The sequence below is a fragment of the Passer montanus genome, unplaced genomic scaffold (assembly GCF_014805655.1).
Source record: "Passer montanus isolate IOZ18808 unplaced genomic scaffold, ASM1480565v1 scaffold39, whole genome shotgun sequence".
Taxonomy (NCBI): Eukaryota; Metazoa; Chordata; class Aves; order Passeriformes; family Passeridae; genus Passer; species Passer montanus.
The window spans coordinates 6,614,709-6,632,262 of record NW_024368707.1 but is presented as its reverse complement, the minus strand read 5'-3'; the positions used below and the strand labels follow the sequence as shown (position 1 = coordinate 6,632,262).

Below are 17,554 nucleotides of genomic sequence, written 5' to 3'. Positions count from 1 at the left end.
GGGAGACACCGACCCCATCACTCTTGCACTGAAAACACGGGCCCATGTTGAAGCAGCGGTGATTGTCTTGCTGGGCAATCACTGCCGTCTCTGCCTGGCTTTTCCATTCCAAAGATACCGGCCCGCATCGGGCTGCTGACCCTACAGAGCCCGCAAAGTGCGAAGTGGCTCTCTCGGAAGCCCGTCGTACCCAGCGGGGATGTTGGCAAAGCTCCTCGGGTGCCCGCGCTGGAGAGAGCTCGACCCGGGCTCTGCCTCTGCCGTGCCGGGCGGGTCCCGGTCGGATCCCCCGAGCTCAGGGAACGGCTCCGCGGCAGCCGCATGCCAGCGGGATTTCCTTGTGAGGCCGCCCGGACCCACGCGAGCCCCTGGCAGCAGAAGGCTGGCTCTGATCCCGCTGCTGCCAAGGGGCGAGGCGGCTCCGGCCGCCGCTCGCTGGCGAGAGGGCCCGGGCAGCGGGGGAGACACGTCCCGCAGGGTGGCTGCCCGCTCGGGCTGGCGTGTCACTGCTCGGGCTGGCGTGTCCCCGCTGTCCCGGAGTGGAGGCTCCGGCGCTGCCGCGGTCCCCGCTCCCCTGCGTGGTGGGGGCTGCTCGCTGCCTCCCCCGCTGCGGGAAGGGGTGCGGGGAGAGCTGCACACGCCAGCGGGAGGCGAGGTGCCCGTGGGGGACAGGAGAGCTGCCAGCTGGCGGCCAGGCGCGCTGCAGCCCGCGGGCAGGGAAATCTGTGGTCTCCAGGGTAGGGGGCAGCCCCGTGCTGCTAGAAGTGGCCCTCCCGTGGGAAATGGGGCCGAAGTGACTCGAGGGTGAGGTGGTGGGATCTGTCGTGACTGTTCAAACCCCTTATTTTTAAAAGGGAAGAAATGCGGAGGGAGGAGGGAGAAGAGACAGAAATGAGATGCTGACACTGAGGAGTCGCAGGGAGACATCAACAATCGGTGCCTATAGACCACATCAAAGCACTGCAGAGCAACAATGAAATGCCTTGAAATACTTCTTAATGCAATGTTTGCATTGGGCAAGTCCACAGATGACGCCGAATTTGCCATCACAAGGGAAAGAAAGCGGCAGATGAGGTTTAACCAACATTTCTCTGAAACCCGACTATAGAGAGGAAAGAGAGGAAGGGAGAGGGAGAGATTTTTATAATCCTGAAAGGCAAGAGGAGAAACCACATCAACGCAAAGTGAGTAAAATGCGGCAGGGCAGGATTACTAAGGCACAGGGGGATCTTAACAAATAGACCAATATACCACAAAGCATCTGTAAAGAAGAAAACTTCCAGCCAGGATTGCTACGGAGGCACTTTTGACTCAGAGGCTATTGCTCGGCCCTGCTATTTTAGAGGCCATACTTGTTCGCCCTGGCGCCCCCGTTCCCCTGGCGATATGGGGGCACACACAACCTGAGTTTTGTCCCGATATCTGGAGAGCTTTTCTGGGCGGGACGCCTCTCGCACGGATGGTGAAGAAGGAAAACGGGGGCGAATGTGTGTGCTGGCAAGGAGAAAGCCTCTGGGTTCCGGTCAGTCTCTGCCAAACAAGCAGTCACACTCAGATGAGCGCTTAATTGCTATTGTGTTTTTGTTTTCCAAAGGCAGAGCTCCTATTCCCTGAGCGCGGCTGCAGTGTGGCACAGGCTGGCTTTGTCTGGTTGCTGTGCGGCCGCTCTCGTCATGCTGGCCCCGCCTGGCTGCAGCCAAAGCCAGCAGTACCTATTTAGCCTCCTGCCACCCACGCACGACAGAATGGCTGGATGCAGGCGGCTGAACGCCCCTCTGCCCTGCGGAGAGCCTCTCCCTCGCTGACTGCTCCTTCCCGAGGAGGTGAAGCCCCGATCTGTGCTGAACTCTCAGATCCCGCTCTCAATTTGCTCCGTCCTTCCCCCGTGGGCGAGCTGCTGTCCCCTCTGAGTTTGGCTCTCCCACCTCACCCGCTGGCCGGCCGTGCCAGGCGAGACCCGGCACTCTTTCCCTGAGCCGCAGCCCGTCGCGGCTGAGCTTCCCGTGCTGTTTTCACACAGAACCTCCGGGTTGCTGCGCCACGCCGGGCAGCCTCGGGAAGTGAGAGCTCCGCTCTCCCCTGCTGCGGGGATGTCCCCGCGGACAGCAGCCCACCGCCCGCCCCAAAATATTGTTCTGCGGGAGCCTGAAAGGCGGCATCGCGGCCCTCGGGCTGCTCCTCCGAGTGTGCCACACGCCGCTCCTTGGCCCGGGGCGGCTCCGTGCCCGCAGCGGCCGGGGCCGAGCCCAGGGCAGGCAGAGGGGCCCTGCGGCGGGGAGGCTCCGCACGCTGCCGGGCTCGCTGCTGCGGGACCCTGTCTCCCCGGGGCACGGACAGGGAAGATAATTTCACTTATAGAATCACGGTAGAACGTGACCCCGACAGGAATGCGGCCGGCACCGAGACGGGAGCGGGGGGATAGCTGTAGGTTTCCGCGGCTTTGCGGGGAATTAACGGGATGAGCTGTGGGGAGCCGAGAAAGCTGCGCTGAGGGAGGGATAAAGGTTCAGCTGGATCAGGGGGTATCCCACGGCGTTGCCCACCATTCGATTCCAAGGTTTCTATCTTCCAGGCAGGAGAAATCCCTGCGAGGTGTGCAGCTCACACGGCAAAAAATAATAAAAAAAAAGGGACCACAGACACCTCCTGGGACACAGACACAGGAGAAGTTCCTCCCGCCAGCCCAAAATTTCGTCCTGAGAGAGCCCAGTCCCCGGCAGCTTTCTGGTTACTAGAAACTAATAAAAACAGTATTAGAAGCTAATAAAATCTTGCTTAATAATAAATCTGGGTGAATTCCGGGCGCGGGGCAAGAGCGGGAGAAGTTTGAGATGCAAAAAGAGAGCACGGGTCGGGGTCTGGTGGCTCATGACCACTTTCGAGGGGCTTGGAGCCGCGTGTCTGGCGTGCCTGCCTCCCACAGCAGCCGTGTCTCACGTGGGTCAGAATAAGCCGTGTTTGAAGTTCGGGGGTTGTGCCACGAACGTATCTCGTGAGGAGGCCGGGATGCACTCTCCTGCCTCTGTAGTGGTGCCTTGCGTCCATAGCGCTGTTTTCCACAGTGGGAGGATTACATCCGGCGGCCACAGAGCTTTTGAATAGTCCCATTAAAGTCTGCTTCGTTTTAGGTTCGGCCCTAAACGGGATTGTTTACGGTATAACACATCATGTATGAGGTAGGGGAGCGCAGACACGTCTCTTGGTTCAAAGAGCCGTGCCTTGAAGAGGAAAAAAAAAATCCCTTATATTTATTTTTTTGACCGAACACACATTGAAATGCTGTGTGCATTCCTGCTTTCCTCTCTGGAAAAGCGAGCTTTGGATCCCGTCTCGGTAACAAGGGGCCGGTTGTCCGCCTGCAGCGCCCCGTATGAGAACTATTGTGAGCAAGACCCACCGCGTTTTCTGGGGAACGCCGTTTTCTCGGCGTGTATGAGCCTTGGGGACAAGAGCGGGACAAGTGGCTGGGTCCTGCCCGGTCCCGGGGGAGGTTAAAGCACGCTTGGCTTCTCCCTCTCCTCCTCCTCTCAGCTCAGGCTGGGACGGCTGCAAGGTACCACAGGCCCCGTGCCTCCAGATCTCTCCACTGATCGCACTCAGTCCTGGGGTTTGGGAGCCGAGGGTTGCATTTGGGCTGGAAAAATAATCCAACCAAAAAGGAAGCAAATCCCCAAACGTCAACTCCCTTGAACGATCCCAAATTATAACAGCAGCAATTATCTGCGAAGAAGCAGTTCTTCAACGCTCCTCTGTGTAAAAGCTGTTTGCTACCAGCTTTAAACTGATTTCTTTTACTTTTCCGATGGAAAAGTAGCCAGGTTCCCTGCAGAGAACAGTCACCTTTCAGACTAAAATCTCCCTGCCGAGACTCACGCGTGGGCTGCCCCACTCCTGACCCTGGCCCGGCTTTCCCGGTGCTCCTCGTGGGGTGAGAAGAGAGGCGGACACATCCCGATCTGGGGTCGGAGCCATAGGAGAGCTCAGCCACGGCAGAGCTGAGCCCCTCGGCCTTCGGGGGATGCTTGGCTGGAGACCTTCTCGAGAAGCTCTTGTGCCCTGGCTCTGACAGTGGATCTGGTTAAAGTTCTTATCCTGGAGTTTGCACACGGCTTTCCCCCGCTCCTCCCGAGGTCTCCTAACCCTCTAGAACTCGGTAATTCTTTCAGGGTGGTTTAAGTATTGGGGGAAGAACCCCAAAATCAGCAAACAGACAAACAAACCACCCAACCCAGACCTATGAACCGCTTTGAAATCTCTCTCGGTCCCGTCTGGCCGGCTAACACCACTCCAGAGTCCACCTGCAAACAAGGGCAGGAAGAAGGAGGCCCCGAGGAAACCTCAGCGACCCAGCGCGGCTGAGGCCGGGGGAGCGGAGCCCAGGAGCCCGGGTGCACCTTCTCCTCGGCACCAGCGTGAGCCACTTCGGCTGGCTTGGCCACCTCTTCTCGGGCGTGCGTGTTTGTGTGTGTGTGCAAATAAGGTTGTAGGAAGGTAGTGTGGCGTGTGGCATGGCTGATTGGACACCTCTGTTCCGCATGGAGCCAAGCGGTGCACAGGTTTTTTTTTTTGTTTTGGTTTGGTTTTGGTTTTTTGGGGGGCGGGGGAGGGATGGGTGGTCAGCTCTGCTTTCCGGTGGTCTTGCCAGCCTCTGCCCTCCTTGGAGCTGCCTCCTGCCTCTCCCCGTCCGAAAACTGCAGCCAGGAGGATTCATTCACCTGCCAGCAGAGACCTCAGCACAAGGCAGGGAGGAAAAATAAATATCTCATAAAAAAGCTGGCGGCAGGAGCACCCGGAGCCGGGATTGGGTCCGGGGCGCCCTGGTGTGAAGCCGAGTGTCCCGGGCGGGCGCGGCCCCGGGCTGTGCCCGCAGGGAGCGCGGGCAGCGCAGCCCTGCCGTGTGTGTCGCGGGTGTCGCGCAAGCAGCGAGGGCTGAACGCGGCACAAACTCCGCCAAAGCGGGTCTGTAGTCTGCAAATGAAGAGGGAGACCATCTAGCCCTCCGCTTATCGTTCCGGGTTGTTCTGAAGTTTGGCGTGGTAAATACGAAATGCATGGCTTTTAATCCTGCCTGTGTTGTCCCAAGTCAGTGGCTGAGAAGGCAGAAGGGTCTCTAGCCGCTACTTTGGGCTTTGTTTGAGAGGGGAACCTGCTTTGTGTGAATTATTCATCATAATTGCCTATTTCCAAGCAGCTCGGCGGGGAGGCTCCGAAATGCAGTCAGGTCTGACTGGTGCCTGGAGAAAAGTGACGCCCGGAGCCGGTGGAAGTTCAGGGACAATTTTAAGTTCCCGATTCTCCTCCCCACCGGGAACACTGGGGCCGGCATGGGGATGAACATAGGGAGAGGCCCGGGGACAAGGGGCATTTTGTTGCCTTAAGCCCTTAAGGAAACGTGCGTTTCTGCTCTGCCTGGTCTCCTTCTGCCACCCCGAAAACAGGAGAGACAAAAATAATATATGCGCCGAAACAAACAGGGGAGAAGTCCTGGTAAAATGGAGGGAAAGTAGTGGCTGTTTTTTATAGTCCAAGTGTATAATCGGATTTTTTTCCCTGTCCTGATAGAAAGCAGATAAATTTAGGAAGGGAGAGCTAAGAGAATAATTACAGGGTGAAGGTAGTTAAATTTTATTTCGAGTCCCAAAGGCAAAACCTGACATTTTATTGCAAACATCTGGAAGGCTTAAGAGACTGGCATGGTGTTTGTTTAAACACTAATAGAGATTTTTATTCTGTAAAACACAAACAAAGCCCATTTAAAAACACTTGAGACTGTAAATATTTTGCGGTGGTTCAATTCTCAAAGCCTGAGAAAACCGGGGGAAGGGGAGGGGGAACGAATCGACAGCATAATAGGGGTATAATTATGAATTAGTTAATATACGCAACAATACCGTTTGTGCAGACCATAAAAATAAATTGCAAGCGTATTTTTTTTTCCCCAGTCACAATAACTGACCCCGCGCAGCACGGGAACATCACCTCGCTCGTTTTTCCAAGCGGCGACTTGTGCTTGCTTTAAACTTGCCTCTTTCTAGAGAGCCAGCCTCGAAATCCTCGATCCGCTAAGAGATAATCGGCGCTGGGTTAAAGCCCAGTAAATCGCTCGCTCACGTTATCAGACAGCCTGGTTTAACGTTGTTTTCAATTACTAACTTTAAAAAAAAAAGAGAAATAAAAATAAATCCACGGGCTGGGTCTGGGGAAACCTTCGGAAAGGTTTTTCTTGCTGTGGAGAAGGGTTTGAAAGTGGCCCAGCCCCTGCAAACAGCACATCTGGACAGCACTCCCGCCCAGCAGCCGGCTCCCCTTATTTCTCTTTTTTCCCCAAATATTTCCATATATAAACAAATATTTTTCAGGCTCGCTCTGCGACAACTGGAAAGCAGAAATGAATGATTTCTTTATAAACCCCGAGGCCTGGCCCTGCGACCCTTGCTCCTGCCACTTTATTCCAGGGAGCAGTTTCCTGGATTTAATGGGAGCTACCCCTGCGAGTAAGAGTCTGGAATAAAGACCAGGCAAAGGGACGCATTCATCTCTGGCGGCCGGGGGTCGGAGTCGGATTTGAATCCAGATTAAGGCCAGGCCTCGGGTAGACTCGAGTTTAAGCAGCTCGCCGCGGGGAGAGGGGACCGTGGCCTCGGTGCTGCTGCGGCTGAGGGGAGCTCCGGCTCCGGGCGCGTTTTGCTCAGTCAGATCTTGGTGCGAAGGCTCATCCGAAATCCCATCCCCCGGCTCGGGGACAGGGGGTTTTCTCCGGGTGAGCTTTCTCAGCGCAGGGGGCAGCGAGCCCTGCGAGGGGGCAGCGCTGGCTCTCTGTGCCCCCCGCCCCCCTCATCCCTCCCCTTTCCCCCGGCGCATCCAGCGGGGCCGCAAGGTCTCCGCAGGCTCTGCGCTCTCTCCGCTCGCAGCGCCTTTGTGTTTACCGCCTTCGCACCGCCCGGCGGGGCACAGGGAGGGCGAGCAGTCCTAAACCTCCCGGGCACCAGGACAGGGCCAGGGAGGAGGGAGAGGAGCACTCGTCGGGGCTCCGGGAATCCCCGCGGCTCCGGGAGCGGCGTCCGGGACCGCGGGGAGCTGCCCTCCCGCCCCTGGCAAAAGGGTCTGCTCCCTGGGGTTTGACAATTAGGGGCCGTATGGGCTCGGGAAGAGCGCTGTGTCTCTTGTCGGTGCTGCAGAGGCTGTGCTCGGCTGCCAGAGCGGACACCTCAGCTCGCAGACCTCGGGTGGCACGGGAGAGAGCCCCAAGGTAAGAGACCCAAAAGGGGTCGGGGCTGCTTTAAACCGTCCACCAGTAAAACTACACTTACTGCTCTGAGAAACGTATTTCTGAGTTCTTACACCAGTTCCCAAAATTCGCTTAAATCTCCCTGCCTTTCCAGCACCGTTTCTTTTCACTAAAACGCTATAAATAATCCACTGTTTTCTTGGGCTCTTTTGCTAAAATCTCCCTCCAGCTTCTTTGAAAGCCTTCCTCGGTGCCTGAATGCCAGACAAGTGTTTCCGAGGCTTTCGGAAAGAGGGAAAAGAATTATTTTGATGGGTTTTGGGGGGGATTTTTTTTTTTCATTTGAGACATTCCTTCGCCTGGGAAAAGACACACAGCTGGGGGACCCGCTGGAAACACGTGTGCCCTCCTCCGAGTCCCCGCTCCGCTGTCGGCTTCCTCCAAGCCTCTGCCTCGGTCGCTCCCTTCTTGTTGCTCCTCCTGCCCGGCACGGCTCCCCGCGGCAGTGCCAGGGTGGGGAATACACGACACCCATCCCGTGTGGCAGCGCCGCTGTGCCCGCGGAGAGCGACCTGCCAAGGAGGTGTTCTGGAGGGGAGGGGAAAGGAGCGACGGGGAGGGGGATCAAGGCTGTAGGGCGGGTGATGGAGACCTACAAAACCTGCTCTTCGGCCTAGACAACAGGGTTTAGAGGGTATTTCAGGAGAAATGGCTCTTTCCCCGTTTTTCGTCTGAAATCCGTTTCCGCGCGTGGGAATCCCTGCGGGCTGTCGTCAGTCGGCGCTTTAGGCCGGGGAGAGCGGGCTGGAGGGCTCGGCCATCCCGCGCTGACGTGGGCACCACGGACTCACTCGGAGCAAAAGAAAGTGTCTTTTCCCCCTGCGCTCCCACACGTGCCCCTTTCACTTGTTTCCAGCCCCGTAGAAAAAAAAAATCGTCTATGAAAAACCTGCCCATAGCAGCTCTGCACCTTCGGGGAGCAGCTGAGAAGCAACGGACAAAAATAATCCCTTCCTGAAAATTCGTGTGCCTCCTTGCCGGCTTTTCCACCGCGGCTCGGTCCAGGCTAATCCCCTCTCGTACTTTATAATTATTTCTATTTTATTTTGAACTTATGTGGAATTAACCCCCCGCGGCTTTCCCCGCTGTATTTTCCGCGTACGGTGTTTCGCTTGACTTCACCTATTTTCCCGGGGTCCCACCAGCTAATGAAAACACACGCTTCCGTCACCTTCTCGAAAGCCCTTGTCGCTTTTCACTGCGAGCCCCCCCGCGCCACGCGTGACCGAGGGGCGTGGGAGCAGCTGCGGACCCGCCTCAGCCGGGCGGATGTCAGGGCAGAGTGAACAAGAGAGCAGAAATAAAATGCTGAATATTATCCAGGCAACCAGCCGGGATATGTACCTAGCGGCTTTGTTTTCGCAGTAGCTGGAGTGATAAAAAGAAGCGGGAAAGGGGGGAAAAAAATATTTTTTTATCTAGATAAAAATCCCTTCCCAAAGAGAAGGCGCTGCCCGTGCCCGGGTGTGTCTGGGTCTCCCTGCCAGCCCACGCCGCCCGCTCAGCCCCGCCGCTCCACGGACACGCATCGTTTTGAAGTGAAATTTCAACCCCCTCGAGACGTTGCTTCTGCTTCTGCCAAACACCGATTCCGCCGGCAAGGGCAAGTAACACATGGCATAAATGAAGTTTTAAAAACACCCCGTCACCCGGCGCCGCGGGGTGGTAAAGCACCTCTCGGGTACTTTGCGTGGGGATTAGCCAGCAGCAGCGTTGGGGAAACCTGGGTGCGGCGGAGAGAAGTGCGGGAGTTGTTACCTCTCTGTGTTTAGAGTTATGGCTTTCCTACTGGCTCCCCGTTCTTCAAACAGTTAATTCTCCCGGCCGGTGTTCCAGGACTCAGATGGCCAAAATTCCTCTCCCTCAAGCCCGAGTCTCCCTCCCCTCCCTATTGGGTCGCAGCTTTTGGGTCTCTCCCGAGCTCTCCCTCCTATTGGCCGGGGACATTTTTTTTTCCTTTTTTTTTTTTTTTTTTTTTTTTCCTGACAGGCGCACGCAGCCTGCCTAACTCTTGGAGGAAAAAAAAAAATCCCAGAAGTTTGGATCAATCAGAGAGAGACAGAAGGAAAGGGGAGAAGAAAAAAAAAAAAAAAAAAAAAAAAAAGAAATCTAGCCTGCAGCCCCTCTGAGCAAGTGCTGGGACCTGGGCTGAGCACACCCTCCTGGCTCTGCCTGCGGAGTATCTGCAGCCTCATGTAGTGCCTTCAGGAGGCTGAGGGCTGGTTCTTCTGGGGGTGCAGCTGGGGAGGGGTGGGGGGGGAGAAAGAGGCAAGAGGCTCTGCCTCTGGTCCCCGAGCTGTGCGCTCCCAGGCACCGGTCTCTCCTCTGCCCAAGGGTCTGGGCTGGGGGATAAGATGAGTGAGAGGCGAAGATCGGCGGTGGCCCTCAGCTCCCGAGCACACGCTTTCTCGGTAGAAGCCTTGATCGGGACAAATAAAAAGAGGAAACTGCGAGACTGGGAGGACAAGGGGCTGGATTTGTCCATGGAAAGCCTCAGCCCCAATGGCCAGCTGGGGGACAATGAAGACCCGACTCAGTGCCTGGACCTCAACCCTGGTTAGTGCGACTCCTTTCTCTTCGGGACCCCCCCTCCTGCCCCGCTCCCTCCCAGCTTCTTGCCCTGAGTCCTGTCGGGATCTGCCCGCCGGGCAGCGCGTCCCGGAAAACATTCGAGACTGGGAGTACAGGAAAAAAAAGAAGCGGGAATTTTGCGGAGATTTCTTTTTTTTGCTGTTGTTGTTTTTGTGGGTTTTTTTGGTTTTTTTTTTTTTGGTTGTTGTTTGGTTGGTTGGGTTTTTTTCCTTTCAGTTTACGGGAACTTTCTTTTACTCGTTGTGTTTCTTTCCCCCCCACATAGCTCCATGATCTCCCGCGAGGGACGGCGTGTCCCCTTCTGCTTCCCTTTTAACCCTCTCTCCTTCCACTCCCTCCGTGCCTGCCCATGGCGATAGTCCATCCCGGGTGTCTCGGGACACGCGTTTCATTTTGCCCCAGCTTCCCGATCCCCGATGGTGGAGCTGCCGGGTGGGTCCGGGGCAAAGGAGTGGGGTGCGGGATGCACCCCTCTCCTCTTTCCCGAGTCACCGCCCGCCCCCCGCGGAAACAGCGGCGCCCAAGCGGAGGTTTCGGGGTAGCAGGAGGATGTGGGCATCCAGGATCAGCGCTGCTCCGGGGGCGAGGGTCGCCGGCTCTTCGGAGCAGTGGGGACCCGCTGTGTGCTCCCGCAGCTCGGGATCCTTGTCGGGACTGACCCGCTGGGTTCCGGCCGGAGCGGCCTCGCCCCGCTCCCGGCACGGAGCGCGCAGGGCGCGGCGGAAGCGCGGGGGGACGCGGAGGGGACCGGCCCTCTCCGCTGGGAAAACGCTCCCGGCAGGGAAAAGCACCTCAGCGGGCAAGGGGCACTGCGAGGAGTCCAGCCCCGCTGCCGAGCCTGGCGCTTCCCGGGAGCGCAGAGCAGCGCCGGGCCCGCGGCCCCAGGGCCGGCGGGACGGGGCTGGGGCAGAGGGAGCGCAGCGCTTCCCTCCTGGCGTCCGTACTTTCGGCTTTAAACTCCCCTTTGCTTATTGCTAGTTAAAAGGCACCCGGTAGCTCTCGTTTGGCTCAAGCCAGACCCTCGTTCTCCTCCTGTCCCCCCGGCCGCTCCTCTCCGGCCTAAAAGGACGGCTCCGCAAACGCAGCCGCGGACCCGCGACCATCCCGAGGGGGAAATCGCGCTGGGCCTCGCTCCCCGAGCTCTCCCCGCGCCCTTCTGGCCGTCCCCAAGCCCCGCTCCCCAGGGCCTCAACAAGGGACGGAGGGAGCGGCCCCGCTCTCACAGTTATACTGGGGGAGAAAGCGAATTTTAGGTGATTTCTCTTTGCTTTTAGTGCTCGGACGGGGCAAAAAGGTCGAAAGATTTCTTTGCGCAGCCCTAAGAAAAAGGGCAGAAATATCCTCCGCTTCTGCCAAGTCCGTTCCGCTGCACTTGGAACACCTTTTAAATTTCGTTTTTATTTTTTTGTGCGTGACGTTCCCTGAGCTATCAATTAGCATAAGCTGCCCAAAACTGAGAGTAAAAAACCCCAAACCAACAAAACAAAAAACAAAAGGAGGCGGAAAAAAAGATAAAGAATTTTAGATCGAAGTATCAAAAATATTTGCTGTAAAAAGTAATATTTAAAGTGTTTTTGAAGGGAGCTAAAGACCATGAAGACCTCGCCCCTCTACGCCCTCAAGCAACCGCATTTCAATTTGCTTTTAACAGCAGCAGCCTTTCCCGGTGCGGATCTTAAGGAAAAGTAGGTAAAATTGCTGCCAGGGTCGTCTCTCTCAGCGGAGGGACGGGCATAAAGGAGAGGGGACAGCAGCGATCAACCAGTCAAAAAATAGCCTACAGCTTCAGAGGCTTCCAAGTTCAAAAGAATAAATAAGCGATCTTAGACAAAAAAATCCGCTTTCTAATAACAGAGTGTATCTGTGTATTAGTCGTATTTTTTCCTCTTTTTTCTTTTTTTATAAACAGTTTTCTTTTTCTTTTTTTTTTTAAGAACCGTTTTTTCATACATTTTTAGCCGCAATGGGTTATGTTCTTATACAGTCTAAAAGTTTAATTTGCCTATTTCTCCATTAATTCGAATTGGAAAATTGGAAAACTCTCCATGCGCCAGATTGGAGAGCGGGAGAGAATGGCTGCTCGTTCCTGAAACCTCAGAAAGCAAACGTGATGTTTTTCATAAAGAAAAGGAAATCAAGAACAGTTTGAGAAATCATTTTTAGGAGGTTGATAGACTTTAAATAAAGTCCGCGACTGTAATTTGCACAGTCACTTCATTAAACCTAATTCCACCGCGGTGTACTTTTGCTGCTGGGTGAAAATTGATTAGCGGCTCTATAATGACCACCAAATTCCATCTTTACAAGACCCAATTAAGAACAAACTTTACACCTAACGTATTTTAAACTTGCCAAATCTCCAGAGATATAGCAAAAAAAAAAAAAAATTAGAAAAGGGAATTTTTATAGCGTCCCAAAGGTTCAGCGCTCAAAGCCGCTGCCCCCGAGTAGCGGCGGGCTGTTCCTCCTGCTGCTGCTGCGGGCGTGCTTGCGGAGAGGCCGCAAGTCGCAGAGTACGCGCTGGGAAATTATGTCTTGATTTTCGTGGGATGACCTAAATCGGTCTAGCCCCATTTATCGATCTTTTCGCCTAAACTGCCTCAATTTCAGCGCGGGAGGGTCTGAAAACTACTCAGTGCGGGGAGCTAAACGCGGCCACAAATAGAGTAAGGCTTCGCTCTCCTTTTCCCAGACCTTTTGCGTGCAAAAGGAGGGTATGAGGATTTCTCTGCCAAGAGCGGGACTCGTCCTCGGGCAGGGGTGAGGGGAGGGGGCGGCGGAGCGGCCCCGCTTCAGCCCCGCGTGGGTGCGGAGCTGTGCGGGACGAGTACAATCCGCAGCCTCCGGGAGTGCCCGGGAGGCAGCGCTGCTTGTTTCCCCGTTTTGGCGGAATCCCTGACCCCTTCCGTGCCATCTTGCAGCCGTGCCCAAACTCTGCGGGGACGATATTGGCGAGACCGAGTCTCCCCGAGAGACCTGCCCTCCCTCCGGGGCCGCATCTTCCCGGGAGAAGCGAGCTGGCAGGCTGGGAGGTGCCGGGTCGGGCTGTGGCGTGGGCAAAGGTGAGAAAAGCAAGCGGATAAATCCCCCAGGTTTGTAAGGAACATCTCCCGAGCATCCGAGTTATTTATGTCTCAGCCACGAATTTTGTCGCCGGACTTAATGTGCTTTTTTTACGAGACTCATTTAAAAGAGGGATAAACCTGGATTTTAACCATGTGCGGGTTCAACCACGAAGTTGTGAAAAGGAATTCGGGATTACGGCGGCTCTCACCTTCTCTTTCCCACCCCGTGCGCTCGGGAGCACCGAGCGTGGGGCCGCGGCCGGGCCGGGGGAGGCAGAGCTCGCCCCGGGGCTCCGGGAAGCCTCTCCCGCTGCTCCGCCGCCGCCCACGGCCCCGCATCCTCCCCCGGCACTCCGCTCTCGCCGCCGACAGGCCAGAGGAGGAGGAGGAGGAGGAGGGTGGCGGGACGCCCCTCCGTCCCCTTGGCAGGTTCGGTTTCAGAGGGCAGCAAAACAATGGGCTCGGATGTCTGCTGGGTATTTATAGATTTAACCTGAGCAGCGGAAAGGTCGCGGGGGCCCCAGGCGTTGCGTCCCCTGATGAATATATTGTTTACTGTCCTTCGCGGCGGTGGCACTCCTCGGCCCGTCCCTTCGCCACCCCAAGGGCGCAGGGACAGACCGAGGCAGAGCCGAGCGCGCTCCTTTCCGTGTCGAAAAGTTTAAGACTTTTACACATTTTTTTTTTTTTTGGAGAGTGTGGGTGGTAACGTGTTTCCGTGGACGCGTTTGCTTCCACAGAAATACGGCTGCTCCTTCAGGCGGTCAGGGTCTCCTCACGGCGAGACGCGCACAGGCGCTTCAGGGGCAGAACAAAACGCTGCGGCGGCTAAACAGACAGACTTTCCCGGCTTTGGGACCGTCCTTTTCCCCTCGAAGAAACACACAAGGCGTTTTGTAAACAAATTTTTACTGCCAGTGCAGTCTTTGTATCACACCTCCATCCCATCGATATTTTCGGTTGCGTATATTAAAAGTGCACCTACTGGTTAAAAACCCCAAAATCACCAGAAAACAAACAAACAAACCCCAAACAACAAATCAAAGAAAAGAAAACAGGGCATTTTTGAGAGTTTAATTATTCGTTCCCTGTGTTCATCTAAATCTACACTGGCGAACTTCTGCGAGCCTCTGCACAGACAGAAAAAAAAAGGCACACATTTTAAGACTCACAATATGTTTATTACACATGCTTATCCGTAAGATTAAGATCCGGGAGTTTGACAAAGCCTTCAGTGGCTGACAAGAGTAAAATCTTCAGCTCTTTTGGCGCGGCGTGTTGCTCTCCTGTGTCTCCCGGGAGGTTGCATCCATGTCCATGGATGGAGGAGGCTACCCCTGCTCCTCCTTGCCCATGGGCAAGTCCCCTCCGCCGGCGGGGATGCGGGAGCCACGCAGCCCGCTCACCCTCCGGAGAGGTAAAGAGATTTTAAGAGCAGGAGAAAATGCGATTGACCCTTCTACTTCCTTTTTTTTTTCATTTTATTTTTTAATACCCTTGCTTCTGAATGCTTATATTGATGAAGTCCGCTCTTCGAGCAGTGGCTGTTAGAGCCGTGAAGAGGGAGTGACTTAATTCGGTTTCTCACTTCAGCTTTTGTTCGAGTGCTCGGTGGATGGGGCTATGATTTCAAGAGCTGGCAGAGCAATTTTTCTCGTCTCTTTCCCTAGGTAGAGCACAGTGGTGTACATTGCCCTTTGCGTCTTTCCTGAGGCTCGTAGACGAGCAGTGCTCTGTGACAACGAGATGTAAGACAAGAGAGTGTCAGCTTTGCCTTGCCTTGGGACTGGGCGTTATTGATGAGAAGTCTTTCTAACAAATTTATGTGTGACTGGGATTGTATGAATTCATTCCACCTGTTGGATCATCACTTTGCCTCTTTGAGACGGGATGCGGAGCTCAGATCCCTTGCTCCCTGGTGTACACGATGGAAGGAAATGCGAAAATCTGCCTCTCCTAATACCTCTGTTCCCCCATACCCCAGCAGCAGAGTTAATGCTCTCCTCTTTCCCAGAGGAGACAATTGCAGGAGGCAGATGGAGTTGTCCAGATGGGAGCCAGCAGAGCCTGTGGGAGCTCGGGAAAGGCTTGTCTTAGTCAAGTTCATACACCTCTGACCTTGGAGCCTGAGGAGACAGAGAGCGGGAAGGATTTGTTCCTGCGGTAATATGTGCCTTACTGAACTGGGGAACTCCTGCTGCTGGGTTTGTGGAGCTCCTCCTGCAGAGAGGTGAATTACTCATACTGTATTAAGAGGGCAGGTAATAGAATAATAGAGGCAAACCTTAAAGAACAGCAGAGCATTACGGAAAGGGCAGTGTGTGAAGCAATTTCTTCCTTTCTTTTATATATATTTTAAGGCTGCAGCATTTTTTTACACAGGTTTATTCCATCTGCTGGTAAGGGGAAAGCTGCTGTTTCAAAAGATGTTTCTTGTCTTCGACAAGAACTTTGGGAGAATCCAAAAAGCTTCTGTTACAAGCAAAAGTCAAGTAATTCCTTACGAACCATCAATCACTTCTCCCTCCTCCCATTTGGGACTGAGCACTTATATCAAATATCAGCCCAGCTAGCCTGTCCTCAGGCAGAAGTGTCCTGCTTTATCCGTATCTGTCTTTAAGGAAAACTGATGCTTTTCTCAGATGGAAAATCTGATAGATGCCTTGCAAGAGCACTGCATTCAGGAAGGAACATTTACATTGTTTTACAACACAGTCGGTGCCATTTGAGTCACTTCTATTCACACAGATCACTGTTCCTTTTGTAATCCGTTGGATTCCTGAATGAATCTTTGCTTGCAGTCTTAGGTCTTCAAAGACCAACATTTCTTTTCCTTTTTTTTTTTTTAGCATTTCTTTTTCCGCCTTCTGTTCTAGATTAATAAAGTTACAATAGCTTAAATAATGCACTAAAACCAGTCTGAAAGTATTGAAAAAAATTCCTGAATATATTGAGACACGATCAGATGGCATTTACACTGTCCTTTTTTGTAAAATTAGTAAAATCCGTTCAGGTGTGATTGAAATCACCCCAAGTGTCTATATTGAGATCTGTAGTTTACACTGATGATGTAAAATCAAATTCAGTGAAAGAAACTTTAATTTTCTAAACCTGACAATGTTTCAGAGATCGACAGAGTTTACCAGAGAGTCTGAGCCTGCTAGTGCCCGTTGATGGAGTTTCAGGATTTTGTGCTAACACTTAGCTCTCTGACATCCTCTTAAATAGTGCAATTACTTGACAATAATGGGATTGCATCTTCTGTTTAAATCCTGACAGAAATGCAGAGACATGGGCAGTGTCTGTCAGCCTGGGCTCTGTGTGGCTCCTTTGGGAAGAGCAGCCGTGGGTACCTGGGTGCAGGGGAAAGGAAGGCAAGTGGGGTCTTCCCAGTTCCCCAGCTCCTAATCCTGTCCGGAGCAGCTCTGCTTAGCAGGACAGTGAAAGACTTTGCTTCTATAGCTTTTTATTCTAACTACAGTTTCCTCGGATAGAGGGTACTGTGCAGCAATGTTGAGACTTCTTTTTTCGGAGGTGAAAAAAGCCCAGAGTTGTAGCTTTCTGCTGCTTATTTCCAGCATTGTTGAAAATAGGCTATGATTGCAACATTTACACCTGTGAAACATCTGCTGTCTCAAAATACAACCCCATTGCATTTCCTGTGTTAAAAGCTGTAGTGTGCTCTGGTGAGAAGTGCTAGGGAGATATAACATCGTGGTATGGTAAAATTAAATTGAAATATCTTTAGAAGCACATTGAGAATTTTTGAAACTGAGAAGAAATGTGCGCCAATTGAAATTCTAGTAGCAATTTGCATCCTGGGGGCACCTTTTAATTGCATATTCTTCAAGGTCAGAAAACAATGAATCAGTAAATCAATCCCAGAAGTGATAAAAGCACTTGCTACAATAATATTTACAGTAATATTTTCATATACCCTTTGCTCAGTTGAGCTATCGATCTGAGAGTGCTGTGAAGATGGTGAAAGGACAGTCTGGGTCAGTGGGCTGTCCACTGTTTGCTGCGTGCTTGCAAATGCAGCTTGCAGCTGTCAGAGGGGAGGATTCACCTAGCGAGTGGCCTGGGCCAGCACACACTGATTCATAGCAACGCAGGAAGTCCAAGGAGGATTTTCATTTTGGGACTCAGCAGGAAAAAAAGTGAAGATGGTGAGGATTCACTTAGATTTAGCTCACTAAAAGCTTTTAAATTTTTATTTTATGGAGAATCAGGACAACGTAGGGTTTGGCCAGTCTTTAAGTATTTATTTTTGTATCGTCAAACTACCTAATGTATTTAAGATGTGCAACTTAAAAATTAGAAATTTTTAAGATATATGGAATATTAGAAATAGATCCCAAGCCTCCTTGTTTTGATTAATTAAAAAGTAGTTTTAAAATAGATCACAGAATGAATTAGCAAATAAAGAAAAAGACATTTTTATTTATATAATACTCAAATCAAGCATTTGGACACTCAAAACTGCTTTCCATTTTTTCTTTTTGTAGAAGTCAAAGCTCTTTGGTAAATTCTGCAGATTTTAATGAAGTTTTCATTTCTTCTAAGCTGGATTTTCTTGGTTAATTATGTATATATATAATTAAAAAAG

The 17,554-nt window shown here is 53.1% G+C and overlaps 1 protein-coding gene across 1 annotated transcript in view; it reads left to right on the top strand.

Moving 5' to 3' along the window:
• Positions 1 to 9,311: 9,311 nt before the first annotated feature.
• TBX15 (T-box transcription factor 15) overlaps positions 9,312 to 17,554 on the top strand; it is a 90,611-nt gene continuing 82,368 nt past the window's right edge. Inside the window, exon 1 of the mRNA XM_039717917.1 lies at positions 9,312 to 9,844. Coding sequence (XP_039573851.1) covers positions 9,643 to 9,844 — 202 coding nt within the window. The 5' untranslated portion in view covers positions 9,312 to 9,642. The remainder of the gene's footprint in view (positions 9,845 to 17,554) is intronic.